General features: G+C 48.0%; 1 protein-coding gene across 2 annotated transcripts in view; it reads left to right on the forward strand.

The window, feature by feature from the left end:
* Window positions 1–24,393, forward strand: part of IL16 (interleukin 16) — a 95,186-nt gene that overhangs the window by 35,412 nt on the left and 35,381 nt on the right. For both annotated transcript variants that reach the window (XM_043554612.1, XM_043554613.1), the window contains exons 3-5: window positions 18,921–19,029; window positions 21,212–21,354; window positions 22,503–22,613. In XM_043554612.1, coding sequence (XP_043410547.1) covers window positions 18,921–19,029; window positions 21,212–21,354; window positions 22,503–22,613 — 363 coding nt within the window. The remainder of the gene's footprint in view (window positions 1–18,920; window positions 19,030–21,211; window positions 21,355–22,502; window positions 22,614–24,393) is intronic.

Below are 24,393 nucleotides of genomic sequence, written 5' to 3' on the forward strand. Positions count from 1 at the left end.
TTCCTCTAAAGAGGAAAGTTCTAGGGGTGCCTGGGTGACTCAGTCGGTTCAGCGTCCGACTTGGGCTCAGATCATGATCTCACGGTGCGTGAGTTCAAGCCCCGTGTCGGGCTCTGTGCCGACAGCTCGGAGCCTGGAGCCTGCTCCGGATTCTGTTTCTCCTCTCTCTGCCCATACCCCGCTTGTTCTCTGTCTTTGAATGAATGAATGAATGAATGAATGAATGAATCTTGGGCGCCTGGGTGGCTCAGTCGGTTAAGCGTCCGACTTCGGATCAGGTCATGATCTCGTGGTTTGTGAGTTCGAGCCTGCTTCGGATTCTGTGTCTCCCTCTCTCTCTGCCCCTCCCCTGCTCACATTCCGTCTCTCCGTCTCAAAAGTAAATAGACATTAAAAAAAATTTTTTTTAAGTGCCTGTTAAGTGTAACTCGGATATTTTCATTATCATGTTCAGAGTCTCTTGGTCCGACTTAAATCGCGTGTTTCAGCAGGCAATACCTACTTCCACGTAGCATGGGGCTCCGGGCTATTTTTCTGGGCTTCTGTTGTAACGACACTTCAGTTTCCAGGGTCCTTGCAGCGCTATTCCGGTCCCGCTCGATTTTTCTGGCCCTGCTGGTACATATTCCTTCCAGTTCTGCCTCCCGGGGTGGAAAGAGCTTCTCTGGCCTGCCTGGGATCACGGGTGACCATCTGCCACTCAGGGTGGGATGGGCAGAAGCGGCTGGGCCTCCGTCTTTTTGGCCAGTAGGTGGAGGGCAGGAAAATGAAGCGCTCAGCTGATGCTCAAATGATGCAGGTGCACGGACTTCCTGCTCGTGCCCTAGTTCTGGAGTGGGGGCTGGGTCAGCCTGGGGCTGCAGAGCGGACCACCTGCTGGTGCCCTGGTGGTGGGGAAGGGGCTGGGGCTTCTGCTGGGTCCTGCTGATCTCCCCCCTTTCCCCGCCTTCTGGCCAGGCAAGAGAGAACGTTGTTTTCTGTTCCCTCCTTGTGTCTGCCTGTCTGCGGTTCTGGGTCAGAGGGCTCTCCCGGGTATATGGTCGGTAAAAAGAAAGCCGGGGAACTCACCATATTGCTATTCTGCAAGTCCTGAGTCTCCTACCCACCTAGCCGTCTCTTTTCTGGCTTTCCGAATCCTTTCGTTGCTATCTTGAATGATTTCTGGGGTATTTAGCTGTGTTTAGCAGGGAGGAAGAAAGTGAGTCAACGCCATCTCGTCAAGGAACTTTGGAGGCCTCAGCTCTACCTGTGTTGGACAATAATACACATGCAATTGCACAGTGATTGCTCTGTTGGTAGGCTTGCTTCTGCTACTCAAATTATGCCCCAGAAATACATTCATGTCATTTCTTTGGTTTTTTAATGTTTATCTATTTTTGAGAGAGAGAGACACACAGAGAGAGAGAGAGAGAGAGAGAGAGAGAGAGAGAGATTGTAAGTGAGGGAAGGGCAGAGAGAGAGGGAGACACAGAATCCAAGCAAGCTCCAGGCTCCGAGCGGTCAGCACAGCACCCAACGCGGGGCTCGAACCCACGAACCGCGAGATCATGACCTGAGCCGAAGTCGGACGCTTAACCGACTGAGCCACCCAGGTGCCCGTCTTTTTCTTTAAGGTTTATTTATTTTGAGAGAGAAAGAGAGAGAGGGACAGAGAATCCCAAGCAGGCTCCACACTGTCAGCACGGAGCCCGACGCAGGGCTCGAACCCACGAACCGCGAGATCACGACCTGAGCCGAAGTTGGACGCTTAACCGACTGGGCCACCCAGGCGCCTCTCATTTCATTTTGTTGTAACTCAATGATTTTTTTCCCGCTGCTTTACGGTATTTTATTGTGTGACTACACTATCCATTTTACTATTGATAGACATTTGGGTTACTTGCCTCTACTCCTCTTTAACTTAGAGACTGTACTGCTGTGGACATTTTTGTACTTGTCTCCGTGTGCGTCTGCAGGTTTCAATAGGTATGAAGCTAGATGTGAAATCAGTGAGTCTCAGGTATGACATCATCATTATCTTCATTTGTACTAGATACTGTTGAATTATTTTCTAAAGTGCTTGAGGGGCTCCTGGGTGGCTCAGTCAGTTAAGCGCCTGACCTCGGCTCAGGTCATGATCTCATGGTTCCTGGGTTCAAGTCCCGCGTGGGGCTCTGTGCTGACAGCTCGGAGTCTGGAGCCTGCTTCGGATTCTGTGTGTGTCTCTCTCTCTGCCCCTCCCTGACTTGTGCTCTCTCTCTCTCTCTCTCAAAAATAAATAAACATTAAGAAAAAAATTTAAAAACACTACGCCAACCTACCCTTCCTTCAGCAGGTGTAAATTTCTCGGTTGGTCTGTATCCTCACCAGTTCCTGGTATCATCAAGCTTTTAAACTTTTTTTCCAGTCTGGCGCCTATTAAATTGTTTTTCACAATAACTTATTTTTGTATTTTCCTAATTGCTAGTAAGTTGCGCGTATTTCCATATTTATGGGATGTTTGAATTTCCTCTTATGTGATACGCCCAGCCGAACTTTTTCTGTTTTTCTTCTGGGTTGTTGGTCTCTTTCTTTTTCCAGCTCTTAACTTGTTTTACTCTTTTAATTAACGAGTAGGAGTTCTTTATTGTAGTGGGAGTTTACCAATCAAGTCCTTTACAGTTTGTGCTGTTTTGCATCTGGTTTGAAACTTTTATCCTTTGCTAAACATGCTCTGTTATCATGGCTATCCTCTTCCATTGTCTTCTGAACATCTTATAGCTTTGACTTTTGTATGTATGTATTTAATCCACCTGGAATTGATATTTGTGAATGTACTGGTCCATTACATCGTTTCCACACGGTTGGCCTATCGTCCCAACACCTCAATTAGTGTTTGTCCCCACCCCCCCCGCCCCATGTACAGTGTTAGCTCTCTCACAAATTGGGTTTCTTCATATGAACATGAAGCTATCCCAGCCTGTCTGTTCTGTTCTGTTGTCAGTTTGTTATCCTAATGTCAAACTCTACTATCTTAATCATTATATTTAAAAATAATTATTATTCTCTCGTATGGAAGTTTCTCTGTGCTTAGTTAAGTATGTGTCTATTTAATGCCATTTGATTCTTGATAAAAATTTAAGGATCCGTTTGTGATGTTCTAAAAAACATTTGCAATTTGGGTTAGTACTGCCTTAAATTTATAAATGACTTTGGGGAGAACAGACATCCATATGATTTTTTTTGTGTCTCCCATTTTTGTGTATATGATTTCTCTCTCCATTATTCTGGACTTATTTAATGCCCTTCAGTAAGTTTTGTAATTTTCTTCAGAAGGAGCTTACATATCTTTCATGAGCTTTGTGAAGGTAACCTTTTAAAATAATTCCATCTTCTAACTGCTATTTTGGGGTATTGGTAATGCAATTTTTAAATAGTTTCTAAAATTAAATTCTTTATTTCAAGATTATCGTAGATTCACATGAAGTTGTAAGAAAATAATACAAAGAGATGCGTATACCTTAGTTTTTCCCAATGGTAACATCTTGGCTAACTCTAGTATGATATCACAAGCAGGTTATTGGCATTGATGCAATCAATGTACGGAATACAGTAACGCCTTGGTTTGCGAGCATAACTCGTTCCGGAAACATGCTCGTAATCCAAAGCACTTGGATGTCAAAGTGAATTTCAAAGAACCATTGGCTCAGTTGTGATCGTGTGACATTCGGCGTCCCGTGCTCCTCGTATTGCAAGACGTCGCTCGTTTGTCAAGTTCAAATTTATTGGAAATGTTTGCAGCACACTCGCAGAACAAGTTACTCTCAATCCAAGGTGTCGCTGTATTTCCATTACGGCAAAGACTCCTGTTGCCCCTTTATGCCACACTCACTTCCCTCCCACCCCCACGCCACCTTCCCCCATGGCCACCATTTCTAAACTTTCACCATTTCAAGAGGGTTGTATAAATGGCATCAGACAGTGTGTAACCTTTGGGGACCGGCTTTGTTCACGCAGCAGAATTCTCTGGAGGTTGACTCAGCCTGTTGTGTGTATCAGTAATTCCTTTTCATTGCTGAGTAGGGTTGCTTTGTATGGATGGCCCACTCGCAATGAAAGGACCTCCGTGTTGTTTTCACTTTTTGGCCATTGTGAGTAGAGCTGATACAAACACTCCTGTGCAGCTGAAACATATGATTTCATTTCACCGGGATAAACACCCAGGAGTCCAGTTCTGGGGTTCTACAACGGCTGTATGTCTTATTTCTAAAGAAATTGCCAAACAATTTTCTAGCGTGGCTGTCCGTTTTACGTTCACATAAAGTATGAGTGATCCAGTTTGTCTGCAAGCTTGACAATATTCGATGCCGCCATTTTTTACTTGGGCCATTCTGATGGGTATGTAATAATATCTCATTGTGGTTTTCAACTGCGTTTCATTAATGACCGATGACATTGAACATCTTTTCGTGTGTTTATTTGCCTCTTCAGAGAAACGTCTGTTCTTGTGTTTGGCTCATTTTCTGATTAGATTGTTATTTTTCCTATGGAGTTTGAAGAACTTTTTATATATTCTAGGTACTCGTCTTTTATTGCATACGTGGCTTACAAATCTTTTCTCCAGGACGGTATGTAGTTTGTCTTTACATCCTCTTACGGGGATCTTTCAGAGAACAAAAGTTTTTCATTTGGGTGAAGTCCAATTTATCAATTCTTTTTATGGATTATGTTCTTGGTGTTAAGTTTAAGCACCCTTTCCCTGGCTCTAGATCCTGAACAGTTTCTTCTGTTTTTTCTAAAAGTTTTATAACTTAACCTTTTATGCGTCGGTCCTGTTTGAGTTCATTTTTGTAAGAGCTAAGAGATGCGGGCCACGCCTCCTCGTCCCTCACCTCCCTCCCCACCCCCATCGATGTTCACTTGCTGCGGCATCATTTGCTGAAGAGACTCTCTTGCCCCCGTTGAGTTGCGTTTGCACCTTTGTTATAAATTAGGTGGGCATGTTTGTGTAGGTCTGTTTCTGGGTTCTCTAGTCCATACGTGTATCCGTCCTCCAATACCGCACATTTTTGGTTACTGTAGCTACGTAACAGTTCTCAAAATCAGGTTGGCTGATTTCTCCTACTTTATTGTTCTTTTTCCAAAGGTGTTTTAGCTACTCTAGTCTCTTACCATTTCCGTATAGATTTTCGGATAATTTCGTCTATACAAAAAGTCTTACTGGGATTTTTAGTAGGAATCACATGAACTTTATATATAGATTTGGGGAGAACTAATCTTTACCGAGTTTCCCCATCTATGAATATGGTGTATCTATCTACTGAGATCTTTGGCTTCTCTCCTTAGTGTTTCGTAGTTTGCTCTGTACAAGTCCTGACTATGTTTCCCTGGATTTATGCCTAAGGATTTTTCTTTTTTTGAGCGATTGTAAATGGTATTACAATACTAAATTTAGATTTTAGTATCTGTGTGTTCATTGCCAGTAGAAAGAAATCTAATTGATTTTTGTTATGTTTATTGCAAATAAACATACTGCACATCTGTTTACTGCAAATCACTGAACTCACTTATTCATTTTATGAATTATTTTCAAAGATGCCTTGGGATGTTCCATGTAGACAGTCGTGTCATCTGTAAATAAAGACAGGTTTCGTTCTTCCTTTCTCAACTGAACTCCTTCTATTTCCTTGTGTTGCCTTATTGCAGTGGCCAGAATTTTCAGCACCAAGTCCAATGAGTGTTGAGATGAGGCTTTCTTGCTTTGTGTCCGACCTCAGAGGCAAAGCATTCGGTTCTCCTCATCAAGAGAGCTGTTAGCTGTGGGGTTTTTGCCAACATCCTTTATGAAGTTGAGAATGTTCTTGTTTTAGGCCTAGTGCACTGAGAGTTTACATTATGACTCAGTGTTTAATTTTGTCAGATGCTTTTCTGCACCGATTGATAGGATCATGTAATTTTTCTCTGTTAGCCTGTGAATACGGTAGATTACCGTAACTGAGTTTTGAATGAACTCTCCCTGCATCCCTGGAATAATCCCACATGGTCATCATGTATGATTGTTTTTACGAATTGGTGAATTTTATTTGGTGGTATTTTGATAAAGATTTTTTTTTCTCAGAATTTTTTCATTTTATTTCATTGTTCATATTTATTCTATAAATAGTTGTTTATTATAGTCTCTTACCTTTTAAATCTGTAATCATGTCCCCTCTTAACCTTTCCCGTTATGTGTGTTCTGTCTCTCTCTCTTTTTTTTTCTTGATTAATTTCGCTGGAGTTTCACCAATGTTTTCCCAGAACCAACTTTTAATTTTGTCAGTCCCCCTATTACATGTGTCATAAATCTTGTTCTCACCTCTATCGTTGTCTCTTTTCTACATCCTTTGATGATTAGCTCATTAATTAATTTCAGCCTTTATCTTTCTAAATAGAAGCATTTAAGATAGCTTCTCTAAAGTATTGCCTTATCTTTAGCCGCGTTTCACAAGATCTGACATCTAAATTCGCATTATCGTTCAGCTCGAAATGCTTTAAAATTTCCGGTATCGTTTTCTTCTTTGACCCACGAGTTATGTAGGAGGCGTGATTCTTGATTTTTCAAACACATGGGTATTTTCCAGTTACTCTTTTAAAAAGCTTTCCTGACTTATTTTTGAAATAATTGTGGATGGGCTCAGAGTTACAAGGACAGCCCCGGGAGCACAGCCTCACTTTCCCCGTGGCTGCACCCTGCGTGGCCACCGTAGGACATCGACCCCAGACGTCTGACCTTGTTACAAGTGTTCAGTTCGGTGCTATGCTGTCCCACCGTGTGGCTCTGTGGAACCACCACCCCAATCGAGATACGGAGCTGCCCCACCTTCCCTCCAGCCCCCTGCTGCTGTCCCTTTACAGCCACCCCTAACCTCGGGCAACACAAGTTTGTCTCCTCTCTCTCCGGTTATCCTTTTATCGGGCTTTACGGCTAACGGTGCTGTTGTCAGAACCTGTGGTCCTGTTCCAGGCCACTGTGGTTGTTGTGAGTGGTTTGATGGCCCTGTTTACGATTGATTCTTCTTGGTAAATAGTTCATGTCTGTTTTTTTTTTTTTAATTTTTTTTAACGTTTATTTATTTTTGAGACAGAGAGAGACAGAGCATGAACAGGGGAGGGGCAGAGAGAGAGGGAGACACAGAATCGGAAACAGGCTCCAGGCTCTGAGCCATCAGCCCAGAGCCCGACGCGGGGCTCGAACTCACGGACCGCGAGATCGTGACCTGGCTGAAGTCGGACGCTCAACCGACTGCGCCACCCAGGCGCCCCAGTTCATGTCTGTTTGAGGAAACACTGTATCCTTCTCCTGCTAATTGCATTCTTTAAAAAGTCTATACACTGGGGCGCCTGCCCAGGCTACATGTCCCTTGTTATGTCAGTACAGAGGGCGCTGATTGAAGGTGCCAACAAGCTTGGAATTGTATCCTTTTCATGATTTAAAGCAGGTCTCATTCTATAGTGACTTGGGTTCTATTAATTATTTTTGCTCAAATCTGCTTTTTCCATAAACTGGCGCCAGATTCATTTTGATTAGCCTTCGTCTGATGCATCTGTAAAATAAATCCCTGATAAGCTGGACTTCTTTAAAAGGAAAACGAGGCTGCTCTGGGAAAGACAACGGTCAAGACAATGAGAAGACGAGCCACCGAGTAGGAGGCTGGGTGTGACTACAGCTGTAGGGGGGTGTGGGGGGAGGTGGGGCAGCTCCGTATCTGTTGTCTTTGCAGAAAGCACATCTGATAAAGGACTGTGACCCAAAGTATACAAAGGACTCTTAAAACCCAACGCTGAGACGACAACCCTAATTAAAAAAAGTGGGCAAAGACCTTCGCAGATACCCCCCCCCCCCCCCAAAGACCTACACGTGCAAGTAAGCACATGAAAAGATGCTCCTACGTCGTCAGGGACATGCAAAGGGAAACAAGCCTGAGGGACCGCCACACACGTATTGGAATGGCCAAAACAGGGAACACGGACACCACCACCTGCTGGCGAGGATGGGGAACAGCACCGGCTCTCATGCTCTGCGGTGGGGATGCAAAATGGCGCCACCACGTTGGAAGACAAGTTTGGAGGTTTCTCAGAGAACCAACCATACTCTTAACCGTCCGATCAACGCTTGGACCTCCTGGCGTTTACAAAGGAGCTGAACACTCGTGCCCATACGGAAACCTGCGCACGGATGGGCACAGCAGCTTTGTTCATAATCGCCCCAACTTGGAAGTCACCGAGAGGTCCCTCAGGAGGGGAATGGAAACACAAACTGTGGTCCATTCGGACAACCGATGTTATCCGGCCCTGAAGACGTACCAGCCACCGAGCCATGAACACACACGGAGGAACTTTAAATGTATAATATTAAGCGAAAGAAGCCAGTCTGAAAAGGTTACCTCTATGTGATTCCGCCCACATGGCTTTCTGGAGAAGACAAACTATGGAGACAGTAAACGATCAGTGTTTGCCCGGGGTGGGGCGGGTGGAGGGAGAAATGAGCGGATCAACAGAAGCAGTGACGTACATCCTCTGCATCAGGTTGCAGTGATGGGGGCATGTTATTGCGCATTTGTCCAAACCCACAGAATGTACACCATCAAGAAGGAGCCGGAGGTGAACTGTGGGCTCTGCGCGATGATGACGCGTCAGCGCGGGTTCATCCCTGGTAACAAGCATACCCTCTGGCGGCAGGTGCATACGATGGGGGCGGCTGTGCACGTGTGGGGGCAGAGAGCGTGTGGGAAATCTCTGTACTTCCTTCTCGAGTTCGGTGTAAACCTAAAACTTCTCCAAAAAGTTAAGGTTTTATTTAAAAGTGAATTAAAAAAAATGTTTTTAAAGGACATCTATCCTGACAATCCTTGTCTCTTTTTTAAAAAAGAATTTAATGTTTATTTATTTTTGAGAGAGAGATAGAGAGCATGAGCAGGGGAGGGGCAGAGAGGGGAGACACAGAATCCGAAACTCCAGGCTCTGAGCCGTCAGCACAGAGCCCGACCCAGGGGTCGAACCCGTGGCACGTGAGATCATGACCTGAGTCAAAGCCGGATGCTCAACCGACTGAGCCACCCGGGCGCCCCAGACAATCCTTCTCTTTTAGTTGGATCATAGGGCCTCTTAAATTACGCACACATATGCGTGTAAAATTATGTCATTTTAAATATTTTTTCTACTTTTCCTGTTTTTTTCCCCTCCTGCTTTCTTGCCTTTTTTTGTTGGTTATATTTTCTCGTTCTTCTTCTCCTCTATTGTTTCTGTTTATAACTCTGTTTCTGTAATTTTATGACTATCCCAGAAAATGTGGCACGCACATTCAGGTTTTCGAAGTGCTAAGTTTATCCGTCTTTACCTTCCGAACGGTACAAAAAAACCACTGAATATTTTCATCCCAACAGTACTCTCTCGGCTTACATCCTATTATTTTCAGGTAACTTAGCTCTGCTTTCGTTTGCGAAACCACAAGGTATGGTTATTATTCCACGCAGCCATTTTTGTTTGGATTTATCCAAATATCCAGTTTTTTTTTTATTGACATTCTTTGTATCACAGGCCTTCAACGTGGAGTTTCTTCTCTCCCCTCTCCCCTCCTCCTTCACCTCCTCCTCCCTATGACCCCTTTCCCCCTCCCCCTCCCCCTCTTTCTCCTCCTCCCCCTCCTCCCTCCCCCTTCCCCTCCCCCTTCCCCCTCCCCTCCCTCTCCCCCTCCCCCTTCTCTGGAATTGCACTGGTGATGATACACTGGTGGCAAAGTCCCTCAGGTTTTCTCTTCGGAAGAACTTCATTTCACTCACTTAAAGATTTGTTACCTGGTCTCTGAGTCTACGCCGATGGTCGCTTTCTCTTGCCACGTGGGACTAATTATTTCACAATTGCCCCCCAGACGGGAGCTTCCGGCTTAATCATTGCTCATTTAAAGACCATCTGTCTTCTCGCTGGCTGATTTAAAGAGCCGCTCTATGTTTCCACGTTCGGTGGTTCAGCTAGGAGCTAAGTATGCTTTTTCTTTTACTGATCTTATTTGGGATTTGTCGGGTTTCACGACCCTGTGGACGGATGATTTCTTCGGGGCGGAGGAAGCTCGTCCAGGCTCACGTGCAGGGAGGGACTGTCCTCCTGGAACGCGGATTAGATGCTAGGCTCCCCACTCCTCCTCCATGGTCTGAACCCTCCTCGATGCTCCTGGTCCCTTTTGGTGGCCGTCGGGACATCTGTTTCAGGTCTGTATTTCCAGTCCTCTTGCCCCTCTCCGGTGCCATCACATCCACTGTCCAACCCGCCGATTTACTTTCAAATCTCAATAATGTTATTATTTCTTTAAATTTCTTGGTACTTTTTCAAGTCTGCTGAGAACATTTTCATGGTCTCTCTCTCCTTAAGTTGTTCTATCGTCTCTTCTATTTCTTTGAAAATATAAACGTATTTCCTTTGCTTTCTGTGTCTGTTTTTTCCCACACTGTGAAGTCTTTCTAGGTTTGATTTTGTGTGTCTTATTCCTTCTGACTCTCTCTCAGGGTGCCTATTCCAGTATGTGTTTTAAAAAAAATTTTTTTTTTAATGTTTTTATTTATTTTTGAGAGAGACAGAGCATAAGTGGGGGAGGAACAGAGAAAGAGAGAGAGAGAGAGAGAGAGAGAGAGAGACAGAATCCAAAGCAGGCTCCAGGCTCGGAGCTGTCAGCACAGAGCCTGACGTGGGGCTTGAACCCACAAACTGTGAGATCATGACCTGAGCGGAAGTCGGATGCTTACCTGACTGAGCCACCCAGGCACCCCTATTCTAGTATGTGTTTTATGTATGTATGTATTATTTAGTTAGTTATGCATTCATTCATCCATTTGCCTATATATGTATATATATATATATATATATATATATATATATATATATATACCTATATATATGTATATAGGTATATATATGTATATATGTATATATATGTAATTTTATTTTATTTTATTTTTATTTTTATTCTTTTTTACCTTTTTCTCTGAGAGCTTATACATCTTGTTCGTGTCTCGGTGGGAATCTTTGTGACTTAAGTTAAAGCTCATTCTTCCAGAGAAGTTTCGATTTTGTTCCTGCCAGGTGGCTGGGGCACCACCAGCCTGGAACCATTTTAAACTAAATTCTGGTCTAGAGGTTTCTTTCGAGACACACATGTGGTATGAATTCGGGCTGCCAGCTCTTGCGAGGGCCGCCTGGTAATTGTTAATCACCAGCAAATGAGGAAGGCTTCCCCCTCTTCCGTTCACGGCCATTTCCAGACCGGCAGTTTTCGTGCAGTTCCCGAGGGGGGGGCACGGACTTATTTCCAGTTTATGTTTTAACTGAGGATGTAAATATGTGGGGGCGGCGGGGGGAAGCTCCCTCTGCGTCCTATTAAGCTTCACATCTTGAGAACAAGCCGGGACTTCCCTTCTGCTCCCGATATCCCATAAAGCTCTAGAAGGTGAAGTTCAAGTTCAGCCGGTTCATAAAATGATCACAGGGCCTCAGCCGGCTTCTGGGCTGCTTACCTGCCAGGAAACTTGTGGGGCAGCCTCCGTTCACTGCGTGGCCCCTGGGTGTTTTTACTCCTTTGCTATTTTCACCGGTATTTGCTGTTTCCCATCCCCTCCAACCCTTCGACTTGTTTTTAGCAGAAGGATCAAAGTGACTGAGAAGGATCAAAGTGACTCAGTTGCTGCCGAAACACCCTCGGTGCCACCTCACCGTCGCCTTCTCCCACCGACACTGAGGTGGACATATCTCTACGCACGTTTGTGCATTTTTTCCAGTTATTTCCCGTCGCGTATTTCCAGTCTCTGAAGAGGAGGATGTGAACGGAGGACTATCTGGGAAACAGATTGGCACTACGCGGTGACTGTTTGGAACATTGGGGTGCTTGTTGGTCACCGATGCAGGTGCTTTGCTTACATTAGTTCATTTAATTCTTTGGACCATCCCACTAGACCTGATACGACAACACTCTACGGAAGGGCATTTCTATTAAGTGAGAGGAAATATAAACCCTGTCTGGGGAGAAGAATATTCAAATTTTTTTGGGGGGGGAAGTTTTTAAATTTAGGAGAGCTCTTACACAGCTAGCAGGGAGGCATCACTCGTTAACTAGACAACATAGTGTTATCATGTGAAACAGGCATGTGATGAAGGGCTGTCCTACCAGGCGTTAAAACAATGGCCGACAACCACCTCAGTGCCTTCCTGCTTTGAAGACTTCCTTGGGTCTGCTTCGCAGAGAGAGTTCTGGATTTGTTCTGGAGGCAGCTGTTTTGCGTGGAGACGTCACTACGGAGGCGTGACGCCTAAACTTACTCTTGAAAAGGGACCAGGAGCAAGGATAAGCAGTAGCAAGATGGGACAGGACGCAGCGGGTCCATGGCAGGGAGTGTGGCTCACCGGGGGCAAGGATGAGGCGCCGGGGAGCTCACATTTGACCTTGACCCTGTCAGAGGCAGACCCACCAGACATTCAGTCAGCCTCATGAATAGCGTTTGCATGTTTACGACATCACGCCGGCAGGAGGAGCCGTGGAGGACAGGGATATTACGAATGAATAAGTGAACAGTCCTTTGAAAATGGTTTTATTAAGATATAACTCACACACCATACAATTCGCCCAATTAAAACGTACTTTTGGGGCGCCTGGGTGGCTCAGTCGGTGAAGCATCTAGGTTTAGGCTCAGGTCATGATCTCGAGGTTTCGTGAGTTCAAGCCCCATGTCGGGCTCTATGCTGACAGCGTGGAGCCTGTTTGGGGTTCTCTGTCTCTCCCTCTCTCCCTGCACAGAGGGAGCACAGAGGTGACACCTGCTGCAAAGGGAAAACGGGGAAGAAAAAAGAAGGAAAAGAAAAGAGAAAAGAGAGAAAGAAGATGGGGTGGGAAGGCAGATGGGGTGGGAAGAGGGCGCTCACCAGTTCTGTCCCCTGATTGGACCCCCACAGACCCCTGGCCCTCAGGCCAACGCTTTAAAATAAAAAAGAGTGTCTTTTGCGTAAAGTCTGGGCCTTGGGGCGATGGGTGTGCACCAGCCTGATGGCAGCTGTCCTCAGCTCACCACAACCCCAGGGGTCCAGGGGGCATGAACCCCAGGGCTCTTCAAAGCCAGGTGTTTTGAAGGCTTATCTCTCAGGAGCCTTAAAAGTTGGGGTGTCCGATGTGGCGGGTATAAGCTCTTCGCTCCTCAGTGGGGAGCTCAAAGTTTTGGGCCCCCTCCTGATTGTGGGTCGCCCCCTCATGAGTGGGTTTATGGGACTGTGTCTCAGACTTTCCTACCCCCCCCCCCAACTCTCTCATTTGTCTGATGTAAAGCGGTCTCTCCGCCAGTTTTTAGGTTTTTGTTTTTGGTCCACATGTGGCAGTAGAGTTCACGTGTCTGTTGGGGGAAGTGAGTTCAGGATCCTTCTAGTTGCCAGCTTGAATCGGCGCCTCCTCACTGTGGTTTTGATTTGCATTTTCTTGATGGGTAATGATGTTGACTATCTTTTCAGACGCTTCTTGTGTAACTTCTTTGGGAAGATATCTATTCAGATCCTTTTTCCACTTAAACAATTGAAATTATTTGTCTTTCTATTATTGAGTTGTAGGAGTTCTTTATATATGCTTGATACAAGTCCCTTATCATACATATGAGTGGCAAATATTTCCTCCAATTCTGTGGGTTGTCTTTTCACTTCTTTGACGGCGTCTTTTGAAGCACACATTTTGTAATTCCAAGGCAGCCCATTTTCTACATTTTTTTTTTGTCACTTTTACTTTTGGTTCATGTCTAAGAAGTGTTTTCCTAACCCAGGGTCATAAGGATCTGTGTTTTCTTCTAAGAGGTTTTTTAGTTGCAGCTCATACATGGGTCTATGGTCCATTTGGAGTTAATTTTTGTGTGTGTTGTAAGAAAGGGGTCCAGCTTCATTCTTTTTCATGTAGATATCCAGTTGTCCCAGAGCTATTTGTTAAAAATATTCTTTTAAAAATTTTTTTAGTTTTTTTTTTGAGATAGAGATAGATAAGAGAGAGAGAGAGAGAGAGAGAGAGAGAGAGAGAGAGAGAGAGAAAACATTGGAGGGGTGGAGGGGGGGAGAGAGAGAGAGGGAGAGAGAGAATCCTAAGTAGACTGTGCCATCGGTGAAGAGCCCACCATGGGGCTCAATCCCACAAACCCAGTAGATCATGACCTGAGCTGAGAGGGAGTCAGATGCTTAACTGACCGAGCCACTCAGATGCCCCCATTTGTTAAAAATATTCTTCAAAAATACCCTTTCTAGTCCCTAGGGCTTTGTATATTCCAATGTAGAGGGTGTATTCTGAACTGGGGCATAGCCAACAAGAATGGGCATGTTGGGGTGTTTGGAAAGGTAGAAATACAGGTGACTGAGGTCACAGGGACAGGAGGGCTTGAGAAGGACCCCTAGGTTTTTGGTTCCTACCCTTCCTCTCCATGTCAGGAGGTGTGTGACCTCAGCATCCCACACGACCATCCCAGAACTGTTGTGCCAGGCCTAGTTACTCACCCTTGTGACTTACAGATCAAAGCCTGTTGCTGAATTGTCATCAGCCCAACCACCGGAAGCAAGCCTCAGATCTGGAGGACAGTAGGGTTATATTTTGCGGTTGCCTTGGACTGGAACCTCTATGGTGTTTCAGTTCAAAGAAAAAAATGGAAAGGCTCATATTTATGTGGGAGGCAGTCAGCAAACTCCAGAAGCATGAACTTTCTGCCAGCAATCAGGGATCTACAGACAAGATCAGTGACCCTAAGAGAGCAACGGACCCTTCTAGCCCCTGGGGAGGAGTTTCGTCTCCAGAATAATCTCGCTTTATAGGACACAGTGCCCCAGAACTCTGCAAAGTCATCCTGGGTTTACTTTCTGGGGGTCGTGGGGTATTTCCATATTTGAGGGTTGGCTGCTTAACTCTTGAAGTTACACGGCTGATCTTCATTGTTGGGAAAAATACCTCAAAGACGGGTAGCTGCCAGTCTACTTCATTCCGCACTCAGGCGCCAGTGGGACTGGTCAACGTAGAGACTGTAGGCCAGCTAACGATGGGCACGCTACCCACAGAGCTGCTGCTCGATGCTGCCGTCTCTGATAGGAACAAGGGGAAATGTGTCTGAGATGTCTCTGCTAGCCCCTGACCTCAGTGACAAGTCCTCAGCTCCAAGGGGAGGCCCACCTTGGGAGCAGGAACAAAAGGGCTCTGTTCTGTGTGTTGGAAGGGCGCCGTACTGAGCAAATGTTCTTGGGGATCCCACAGAGACTCCTTTGATGAGAAACCACTCCACCCAGGACATCCTTGCCCAAGAGTGACCAGGCGCCCCTGGGAGCCAAGGAAAGATATTTTGTTCTTGTGAGCGACCTTCTAACATGTGATCATTTCTGAGAGGACAGTAGCCCTTTAGATCTTTAAACATAGCCATCAGTTGCGTTCAAAAGCGTGGAGCTGAAAGCGATTATGGAGGCTGTTGAGTTGACCTCCTTGGCTTACAAAGGGGGAAACTGAGTCCAAACAATTAGATGACAAGCCCAGGGTAATACGCTCTACCCAGTCTCTCCCACAGTGCATTTCTGTTCAAGAAACCACTAAGCTCACAGTTGTACAGATGAAAAAGAATGAACAAAACCTTGGAATAATCCCAGAGTGTGGATGAGTGCTGGATCCCTGTTGGTATCCAGGAGATAGAAAGTCTGCAGGACTTATGCACGGCCTCTGCTTGGGGGAATTTTAGGGGCCGTGTCGTTTCTGTTTTTGGTTGTTGGTGGTCTGTTTACACGTCTGATAGAAAATTGTCTCTTGGGCGTCACCTTCTGTTCGTGGTAGCACATTTCCATTCTTCCCCGCAGTAGCGGTCCAGTGAGTCAGCTACTCCCACAGCCGCATCAGAGAGAAACACGTCAAGTTCACACAACTTCGGGGAGCTTGGCAGGTGCCTGGGTAGATGCAAGTTGTGAGAACCTCCGGCTAGTTTAGAGCCTGGCTCCGTGGCAGAGGGAAGGGACCGACCGCCTGCCACCTACGTCTGAGACAGCTCTGGTCGGGGGAGGCAGAGTTTCTCCTCTAAGACTCTAGGATTTTGCTGGCTTCCTTACATTTAGGTCTTTCATCCATTTTCAGGTGATTTTTGTGTCTGGTGTAAGAAAACGGTCCAGGCTCCTTTTTCTGCATGCCGCCGTCCCGTTTCCCCAACGCCATTTGTTGAAAGCATTCTTTTTTTCCATTGGATACTCTTTCCTGCTTTGTCAAAGATTAATTGACCGTATAGTTGTGGACCCCGTTCTGGGTTTTGTGTTCTGTTTCATTGGTCTCTATGTCTGTTTTCGTGCCGAGACCACACTGTCTTGATGATTACAGCTTTGTAATACAGCCTGAAGTCCGGGATTGTGAGGTCTCCAGCTTCGGTTTGCTTTTTCAGGATTGCTTTGGCTGTTCAGGGTTTTTTCCTGGTGCTATACGAATTTTAGGTTTGTTTGTTCTAGATCTGTGAAGAATGCTGTTGGTATTTTGATAAGGATGCATTAAATATGTAGATTGCTTTGGGGAAGATAAGCATTCTAACAACGCTTGTTCTTCCAATCTATATAAACATTATTTTTAAAGACGATTGGGATTCGTGTTTGTATATACCTCACTGACTTACTTATCTCCATTTTATTAGAAATTTGGGGGGGAACCCACATTACAAAGGTACTTTGCAAATGCGGCTTCACTTTGGACAAGGAGACATATCGGCTGTTTTACTAGGCTTCTCTACATTCAGCGAAGCCAAGAGAGCTACTGAAGTCACATTCTGTTATTTACTCCCATAGTCTCACTGGGGAGCATGGAGAAGGGGGGATAATGTAGGAAGGGAGTCTTGCTGTTAGAATTAGGATGAAGCCTCAGGGACTCTTGTAATTAAGAAATATTCTTTAGAACATTCTATCGCATGAAGCAATTGATTCAAAGAACAGATCATTATGCTAAGTCCTAGAAATATAGAGTCTCAAAACTTCGAATGCACGAGCCACCTTCCATAGAAGCGGTGCTCTGCCTCCTTCGGAAAACTCTCAGGGGAGCCTCATTACAGAAGGCAGTTTTGTTTGGGTTCGTATAGCACCACCTGCTGCTGAAAAAGAAAGCTACGGAGAGGAGGTCTGGCATTAAACACCGATGGGTACGAGAAACAACGGGGAACGGGTAGGTGGCCCCTTACAGGATCCAACTTGGGTGAGAACCGAATTCAATTTTAAACATCAAAAAGGCCGGAGTGGACTTCTGGCTCCAAAGGGCTGCAGAGTACATTTTATTAATTTCCCCACCTCTTGGAAATTTGTACCCCAATTCAAAGAATATACATACAAACAGGGAGAGATGCATGTCAGAACAGGAAGCCACGGAAAGGGGCCCACCGTGTTCTGGAACCCATGAGAACTTTCTGGATGACGTAACGCAGGTGGCATTGGATCGGGGGAAGGGCTCAGTAGCCTGCTGCTGACCACGTGGGAGGAAAACACCTGGAAAGTGAGTGAGGCAGATCCCCAGAGCCCACCAGCTCACGGTGCCAGGGGCTGGAGGGGAGGCTGGGTCGCTGGGTCCAAAGCGAGAGGCAACAGTAGGTGTTCCTTCCACCCTGGGAAATGCTCCAGGTGCTGGAAGTCCACGCACACACCGGACACGCGACATTAGCCAGGCGCTGACAGGGCTGGCTTCGAGGAACGGCGGGGACATCAGGCAGGAGAGGTGGCAGGTGCCCCTAACAGATGTCCACCCTGGAACACTAAATCCCAGGGAGCATTTGAACCAACTGTGGTTTCCAGATCTAATAACAAACACCCGAAGATTCTACACTCAGCCGATCGTTTAAGCGTGATGACCACAACATAACATTCTCAGACACGTAGATATTCCGAGAGCTTTCCATCTGTGTAACTTTCTTGAGAAGAAGCACACCCGCACAGACACACACACACGCACGCACTCAAGAATTATGGTACCGAGTAATGAAACCAGCATAATTCAAGAATTAAGTCAAGATCATTGTGGGTAATAACGTTATATAAAAACACTTAGGAAGGGAAGTAAAATCATTAATAGCATTATCCTCGTTGTCAACCTCTATCTCTCTGTCCCTAAAATCCCAGACTCTTATGTTTTCGGTTTCATTATTCACCCTGACGGAGAAATGAGTCCAAGGATGTACTGTTTTACGTATTGCTTATAAACTCAGCACAAAGGGAGGGTCTCCAAATTATTAGCATAAGAAAGGAGCACGGAAACTGTGACCAATATGGCAAGAGCCATAACCGAATTTAACTTGAGAATGTTGATTTTAAAAGCCCTCAGTTAAATCTTCGGAGATGGAAATCAGCAATATAGGAAAATCATGATACTCTCAAGAATGCATGGATGGTTCCATATTTAAAAACCTATTCCTGTAACATTCATTGGACGGGATTCGACAGGATCTGACCTGAGCCCTTCTCTGAAACCACCTTCTAGGCTCCCCTTTTGGGTCTCTCTTGAGTTCTCTCCTCCACCACCTTTGCCCTTCTCTGTAATGATCTGTCACTCTTGTTTTTTTATTTCCCATTGTTTTTCCTTCACGAGGACAGCACTGCCCTGGGATCCCTGTCCTGTCTGGCTCGTTCACACCTGTTTCCCCAACACTTGACAAAGAAAGGACACGTAATGGCTGACATGGTGTTTAGACATCGGTTGCCTTTGTCCGGTACCTATGCGGTATATCTGTCATTCAATTCTTATTAAGTGATGGGTGAAGCTATGGATGAACGGGTGGCAATGAGTCTATACGTCTGCCATCATAGACCCTATAATGTACCGGGGGAGACAGACAATCCCACAAGCCCGTCCATATGGTCAGTGTCAAAACCTCGGTGTTCTGTGCACCTTTTTCTGTTCTGGCGAACTCGCTGAATAAACGGTGGGAACTGTTTTGCAGGAAACTTCCACAACTTCTTCTCGAGAAAAGTCTGGGAAAGTAGAACCGCAAAGTAGTAACTGCCAGCTTCCCAAAGCCTGTCACCAAAGGACACGCAGCAACTCGACCAGTAAGTGCGTCATCGAACTGTCCTCAGGAGCGGAGCCTCGCTGTCGCTGAGGACCAGGAATATGAGTGACGCGGGGAGGTCTGGAGAAGGGCGGGTCTCTGCCAGTCCGGTTGGGGTGAACCCGGCTGCGGTCGGCTTGCCTCTCTGTGACCACCTGTCACTGCGCGTGCACATCCTGGCCAGCCAGAGGTGGTGGTGGGGCGGGGGTGGGGGGAGCTCTCTACGGTTTCGACACTTCTGCCTCTAGTTGGACTCCAGCGCCGTGTTGGGGAGACCCATTATAGGGGATAAAACACAAAGGGTTTCCTCCCACTCTGTCTTCTGATGGGCTCCTCGATTTCAGGAAGGCTACTTGCTCTCCTGGGGCCTCCATCACCTCATCTGTCACAAGACGGGAGTTGAGGCTGGTGGCCGCCATGATTCTTGGTTGCTATAAATGGAATAGCCGTAATCCAAAGTGAGGACGTTTGAAGAACGCGGAAGGGCATGAAGAAACGAAAGCCACACCAAACGCCGCCATTAGAGATAATCGATGTTAACATTTTTGTTATTTCCCTTTTGTGCCCGCGTATGCCTATAGACTACGCACACGCGTGCTCACGCACAGCATGACGTGGCTTCGAGTCCCTGGAAATTCTTTCCTACACACCATGTTCAGTGGGTGCCTCGTATTTCATTGTACGGATGTACCCGATCTAGGTAACTAACTCCCTACCGTTAGACAGCTAAGTTATTCTCAGTTTTCCACTAAGATTATCAGCATTGCTGAGTCTGTACTTCAAATTTTGTTTGCGTCTGTGATGATTTTCTGAGGGAAATCACATCTATATATTTTTTTCCTTCCTAATCATGTTAAAGTTTCTTCCACGTCCAGAGAACTATTGAAATCACTACTAAATATTGGGCTGTATTTCCTTCTCATTTTTAAATGATATGCCTTTTTAAAAAAAAAAATGCCTACTGTACCCATCAGTAATGTTTGTTGTTTGACGTGAAGCAAGAATCTAGATAAAAGCTTTTTTCTCTTTTTTCTTTCTTTTGGGAGAGAGGGCATGTGCCAGAGGGGGAGGGACAGAGAGAGGGAGGGAGAGAGAAAACCCCAAGCAGGTGCCACGCTGTGAGCACAGGCAGAGCCCGACATGGGGCTCGATCCCTCAGACCCTGGGATCATGACCTGAGCTGAAATCAAGAGTCAGACGCTTAACCCGCTGAGCCACCGAGGGGCCCCGAGACAAACGCTATTTTAAGTGGCTGCTTGGTTCCAGCACCGCTTATGGGTGACCAGTCTCTGCCTGCCTTTCATTTCACTGTTCGTTTGTTTTATGTCCTGCAAAGAATACGCCGTAAGATCTCGAAAACAAACGGGGGCAACGTTTTTAGAGAGAGATGCCCCGCCATCGGGGCTGGTTTCACGGATAACGTTTGCGTTCACTTACCTGCTTTCTACGCTTTGTTATTTGGTCACTCGTCACTTCCTTGTTCCCTGCCTCTTGCTCGGGGTGTGTGTTCAAGTTTTGCAGTGATTTGGGACATGTGTTCAAGTTCCAGCTGCACTGCTGGTTTCCTTAACACAAGATCAATTAGCTAATCATTTGGGTGTCATTAATTAATGAATATTTGAGACGGCATTTTCCAAGTCGCCCTCCCCCGACCTCCCCCGGAAAAGTGGAATTACTTACCCTTCGTCTGCCTCCCCGCTGATTTTTCCATTCCATATTTCAACTTAACCCTTAATTACAAACTCATGTTATTATACAAGCACCACAATATGTAGTTTCCCTTTCGAAAGTTATTTTGGCTTTTGCATTGGCTCTCGTAACCGCATTGTCAACGAACTCAATCGATGGCTGTGTGTCTGACTGCGTTCAGCACCCCCCACCTCCCCATCGACTTGAGATGCTGACCTTCATCGATGTCCTTGTGGCTGGAGCACGCCCACTAGTCATTTTCAGACCAGCCCGTGCTTCGGGGCACCCGCTCTGTCCCGACCTGGGGGCCTGCGTGCGTGCATGCTGATCTGAACTCACAGGGGGATCGAGAAGGGCCTTGGGGCCGCCCTGCTGGTGGGGCTGGGGTGGGGCTGGAGAGGCCAAGGCTTTGGGGTGGACCCGAGGGTGTTCTCCGCTGACCTTTGTGCTTTGAGAGCACAGACGGCTTCTTCCTTTCCTCCTCCCGGGTTTAGGTGTTAATCCCTACTGCACAGGGGAGATCGACTTTCACACGATAAAGAGCTCTGCGGCCTGCACGGACAGGCAGCCTTACCCCCTGTGTGGCAGCCGGAAGTCCCTCTCTCAGCAGCTGGACTGCCCAGCGGGAAAGTCTGCGGTAAGAACCAAGGGAGGGGCCCGGGCTTGGCTGCGGAGGCCAGCCGGTGGGGTCCTGTCCCTGTCCCGGCACTACCGAGGAGAGGGGCTGGCTGGTGGGAGCGGGCAGCTCCGGGGGCTCAGGGTCAGACCTCCAGGACGCCAACACCCGCGCTCTCAGCCCCGTGGTGTCGGGACCTGCCTTGCACCCTGTGCCTCTAATTCATAAGACAGGCTTAGAAACCAAGGTAGCGTCGGCCCCGTTTCACGCCGACGAAACTTGGCGGCTGGCCAAGGCGAGGGGCTGCCTGAGTTCACACGTCTCAGAAGCTAAGGGACCAGGCGGAATTCGAGCCAAGCCCCGTGGGCCCCATACCGCGCGTCCTTCCCACGTCGGGCGCGGGGTGTGGGCCGGGAGCCCAGCGGTGTCCGTCCCCTCCTGCTGTGTCCCCGAGCCCCGGGCCCTGCACGGCAGGGACTCAGGCTGCCCCCAGGAGCACCCGGCGCCTCTGTCCCCAGCACCGTGTGGGCTCAGGTGATTTTACAGAAGAGGCAACAGGCACAGAGTGGTTGAGTTGCTTCCTCAAGGTCACCAGCCAGGAAAGGAACCCAGGCGGCAGGGCCCCAGAGTCTGATGGATGGTCCGGGCTGTATACCCTCCCTACCATGGGGGGCGGGGGAGACTTCCCGAGGCACGCGGGGTGCACGTCTCCTTGGCACACTCAGCTTCTCTTATGCAAGTCGCTTGTCTGCCTCCCCGGGGATTTATGCCCCGCATTTGAAAATCTTCAGGTTCCTTGCCCACCACCCCATGCCGGGCCCAAGGGGGGTGCTCGGTACGCGTGTCTTGAATTGGACACAGTCTGGGGAGGGCATTCTTGGAGACCCTGGTTCTAGGACGCGTCGTTCTCGGCCGCTGTGGTCTGTCGTGTAGTCTGCACCTGCTGTGTGGACAAGCCTTCTATAGCTTCCAGCTCTGGGAGAAGGCTGAAAGCCCCGGACCACTGAAGGCAGTCCCTCGTCCCCCCAGACTCCCATCGTGCCTCGTTGACCAAGTTCGGGGCTGGTGCCGTGGGCCCCCCGGAGAGAGGGTTGGGGTCCCCCCTGCCCCCTGAGGTGGGTGCTGCTGTTCCCCCGGCTCACGCCTCCCCACCCCCTTCCTTCCCACAGGGCAGCTCGAGACCCACCCGGTCGCTCAGCACAGCTCAGCTGGCACAGCCCTCGGGGGGCCTCCAGGCTTCCGTCATCTCCAACATCGTGCTGATGAAGGGCCAGGCCAAGGTGAGCGAGGGCCATTGCCAACAGCAGCTGCCGGATGGACACCCGCTCCTGACGAACCGTCCCGTCCAGGGAAGGAGGCAGATAGGGACGGGGGTTCTGGCTGCGGGTGTGAGAGTCGAGATGAACTCGTGGGGGGTTGGGGGGGACCCTGTGTGGGCCACCGCAGGGCAACTGCTCGCCAACTTGGATTTGGGGTGATGTTTTTAGAAGTTAGTTCTAGGGTGGCTCAGTCGGTTGAGCGTCGGACCTCGGCTCAGGTCATGATCCCATTGTTCAGGGGTTCGAGCCCCGCGTCAGGCTCTGTGCTGACAGCTCGGAGCCTGGAGCCTGCTTCGGATTCTGTGTCTCCTTGTCTCTGCCCCTCCCCACTTGTGATCTCTCTCTCTCTCTCTCTCAAAAATAAGTAAACACCAAAAACTATTTAGAAGTTAGTTTTACGTGATGGTTAAATTCAAATCATTGACGTCGTGTCTTTGTCAGTTCAGGCCTCTGTAATAAAAACCCAGACGAGGTGGCTTAAATAGCACATTCTCGTGGTTACGGAGGCTGGAGAGTCCAAGATGAAGGTGCCCACAGATTTGCTGTGCGTGGAGGACCGGCTTCCTGGTTCGTGGACGGGGTCTTCTCTCTGTGTCTGTACAGGGCACGTGGCGGGGGGCCGAGGGAGCGGTCTGGGTCTCCTTTATAAGGGCCCCTCATCCATCCCGAGGGCACCACCAATACGACTTGCTCACCTCCCAATGGCTGCAGTCTTTGAAGTTTGGGGAGGACACGTCCAGGCCACGTGTGTCCCCCAGGTGGATATATTCATGCCGATTTCTGCCCCACAACTGAGAAATCCTGAAGGGAGGGACGAGGCAGAGGTGGGGGGGGGGGTGGGGGCATCCCCAATGGCTTTTGCGTTGCTTCCAGAACATTCCGGAATAGACGCGGGCAGTTGCTGCAAAGTTCCCAGACGAGCCCAAGTAAATCAGATGGTTTGTTTTTGATTTTGTTTTTGTTTTTTTTTTTCAAACCCACCTAATATAACTTTGGCACGTGGCCTGGGGGGAAAGGGCTGTTGCTACTTCCGCTCTGGTCAGAGGAGGGGGTCTCCTGACGCTGGGTCTTTCCTCCCCGGCCCTCACCCCCTCCTGCTCCCGGGAGCACAGCAGACCAGTGGGTAAGACAAAGCACAAGATGCTGACCCGACCGGTCCTGTCCCTACAAAGGAGAAATCCTCTCCGGTGCTGACTTCTCGCCTAACAGCCCGACTTTCTGGCTAGTAAATCACAGCGCTTTCCACCCCGCACCCCTGCCTGGATTTCGGTGGAAGGTATTTAAGACGTGGTTGGCTTTTCAATTGTCGGCCCTGCCCAGAAGAGCGCAAAGAGCACCGAAGACGGTTTAACGTATCTCGGTGTCTGTAAGAGGCACATTCGCTAAATCCACGTTCCGTGTCTCTGGGCGGACTGAGCCGGGCCGCGGGGGCCCGGGGACCGAGCGAGGCGGGCCACTCGGTGCGGGAGGCCCGCGTGCAGGGCAGGGCGGTGGGTTCAGAGGCCGGGCGGGCCTCCCACCGTCCACCCGCACGACCCAGCCACGGAAGGAAGGCCGCGTGTCCCGGGTGGCAACCTGGAGTGGGGTCGGGGGTGGGGGGAGTTCAGGAGGAGGACGAGGCAGAGCCAGAAGGATCCCTAAGTGCTTGAGGAAGAGTCAAAATCGAATCAGGCAAGAAGGCAGCTACCACAAGGCCAGGCGCTGGCCGAGGGCTTTGCAAGCAGTGTCTCCTCTGATGCTC

This window comes from Prionailurus bengalensis, chromosome B3 (assembly GCF_016509475.1).
Source record: "Prionailurus bengalensis isolate Pbe53 chromosome B3, Fcat_Pben_1.1_paternal_pri, whole genome shotgun sequence".
Lineage (NCBI taxonomy): Eukaryota > Metazoa > Chordata > Mammalia > Carnivora > Felidae > Prionailurus > Prionailurus bengalensis.